Consider the following 1,794-nt stretch of genomic DNA (forward strand, 5'->3'; position numbering starts at 1 on the left):
GGGGCGGGCAGAGGCTGGAGAGACAGAAGACCCCTTCCACACCCCTTCTGCGACCGCTCACGCCAACCCTCTCTCTTTCCCGCAGGAGCTGCCATGGATCTGGTCCTGGACGCCGCCGACCGGCACATCCTCACACCCTACGTGTACCCCGCCGGCTGGCCCGAAGGCGAGCCCTGCCGCCAGCTCCTCAGCCTCTTCGTCATCACCAACCTGGGGGCACTCACTCTCTACCTGCTCTTCGGCACCCTCAGCTACCACTTCATCTTTGACCACGAACTCAAGAAACATCCCCAGTTCCTAGAGGTGGGTGCACCCCACACCACCTCGCCCAGGCCCCGCAGCACCTCCCATCGCGCCGCTTCACCCGCACCGCCGGCATCCCTCTCACCGTCCTCCAGTTGGAGGCCGTTCCAAATGACGTGTGCCTGTGCTGTGGTGCGGGCTGTCCCCGCTGCCTGTTTGCTTTCTGCTGTCGCTTGTGTCTCGAGGGATGCTTTTCTCCCACGTACTGACCCCTACCCTGCATGCCGCTCACGAGACCCTCCCTTGACCACCAAACCGAGCCCTTAGAAACCCCCTGAAGACACAGGGACACTGAGACAAGCTCAGAGCCCACCGCTGACATCTGGGCCTGGCAGAGACATCGGACCGCCCGATCCTCCTGAGGCCTGGCCTTCCCGCTCCAGATGTGGGCGACCCCCCTGCCCGCTAAACACCTGGCCTCTCAGATACACCCGTCATGTCCCACGCTCCATCCTCGACCACTGCAAACCACCTCGCTCCAGAAACAGCAACAGCCCCGGGGTCCCCAGCCACTCCAAAAGCACATGTCCCCCCATGCACCCAAACCGATGATAGCCACCCCGGCCCCCTGCATTCCCCTGTGCGCATCGGTGACGGCGGTCTGAGCTCCCTCACCACAGCAATCATTGCTCACACACATCATGGCTCATGCAGGGACCAATGCCCATCTCGGCACCCCGCTTTTGCGAGTCGACGGCTGTCCGACCCGTGACAGCAAACATGCCTCTCAGCCCTCCGTTGCCCACCCATGCCGGGCCCTCGGTCATCTCTGGCCAGAAACAAGTACCACTCGCACACCATACTAGACCCAGCGCCCAGTGCCAGCCCTGCCCCGAACACACCTCTCCCGAAACAGGCGGCACGCCACACCCCACGCTGCGGCACAGGTGTCGCGGCAAAGTGCCCGTGCCAAAGGCCGACCAGCGGCCAAGACACCAGCCTTCCCTGCCTCGCAAGGGGCCGGGGCGTCAGGGCTCTCGGGTCTCTGCCCAGCTCCCGGTACGCCCTCTCCCCCCGACCCCTCTCTTCCACAGAACCAGGTGCGTCGAGAGATCACCTACGCGCTGCGTTCCCTCCCCTGGATCAGCGTGCCCACCGTTGCCCTATTTTTTGCCGAGGTGCGGGGCTACAGCAAGCTCTACGACAATATTGAGGACTCCCCATACGGTGAGTTGCTCCCCTGCGCCCCTCCGCCGGGCCGGCACCCTCTCCGCGCTGCCTGGGTTGCCTCCCTTGGACCCCCCGGGGTGGGCAGCATACCCCCGTTTCTCCTAATGATGGCATACCTCGTACGAGCCCCGCAAAATCCACCTGGGTACCTCCTGCCTTGAGCTGGTCCCATCTATTTGTCCCAAGTTGCCTTTAGGCCCGCACAAGGAGGCGCCCACCCCTGCCCAGCCCAGGGACGGGGTGCAACAGCCCGCTTGACACGCACCCCCCTCCGCAAAAGAATGCCTTCACTTCCCCGGGCACAGCTCCCAACAAAGCGGT

The 1,794-nt window shown here is 64.2% G+C and overlaps 1 protein-coding gene across 1 annotated transcript in view; it reads left to right on the top strand.

The window, feature by feature from the left end:
- Positions 1-93: 93 nt before the first annotated feature.
- Positions 94-1,794, top strand: part of SC5D (sterol-C5-desaturase) — a gene marked incomplete at its 3' end in the record, with an annotated part of 1,975 nt that continues 274 nt past the window's right edge. The window contains exons 1-2 of the mRNA XM_009582491.1: positions 94-303; positions 1,338-1,471. Of these exons, the coding sequence (XP_009580786.1) occupies positions 94-303; positions 1,338-1,471 (344 nt within the window). The remainder of the gene's footprint in view (positions 304-1,337; positions 1,472-1,794) is intronic.

This window comes from Fulmarus glacialis, unplaced genomic scaffold (assembly GCF_000690835.1).
Source record: "Fulmarus glacialis isolate BGI_N327 unplaced genomic scaffold, ASM69083v1 scaffold25317, whole genome shotgun sequence".
Lineage (NCBI taxonomy): Eukaryota > Metazoa > Chordata > Aves > Procellariiformes > Procellariidae > Fulmarus > Fulmarus glacialis.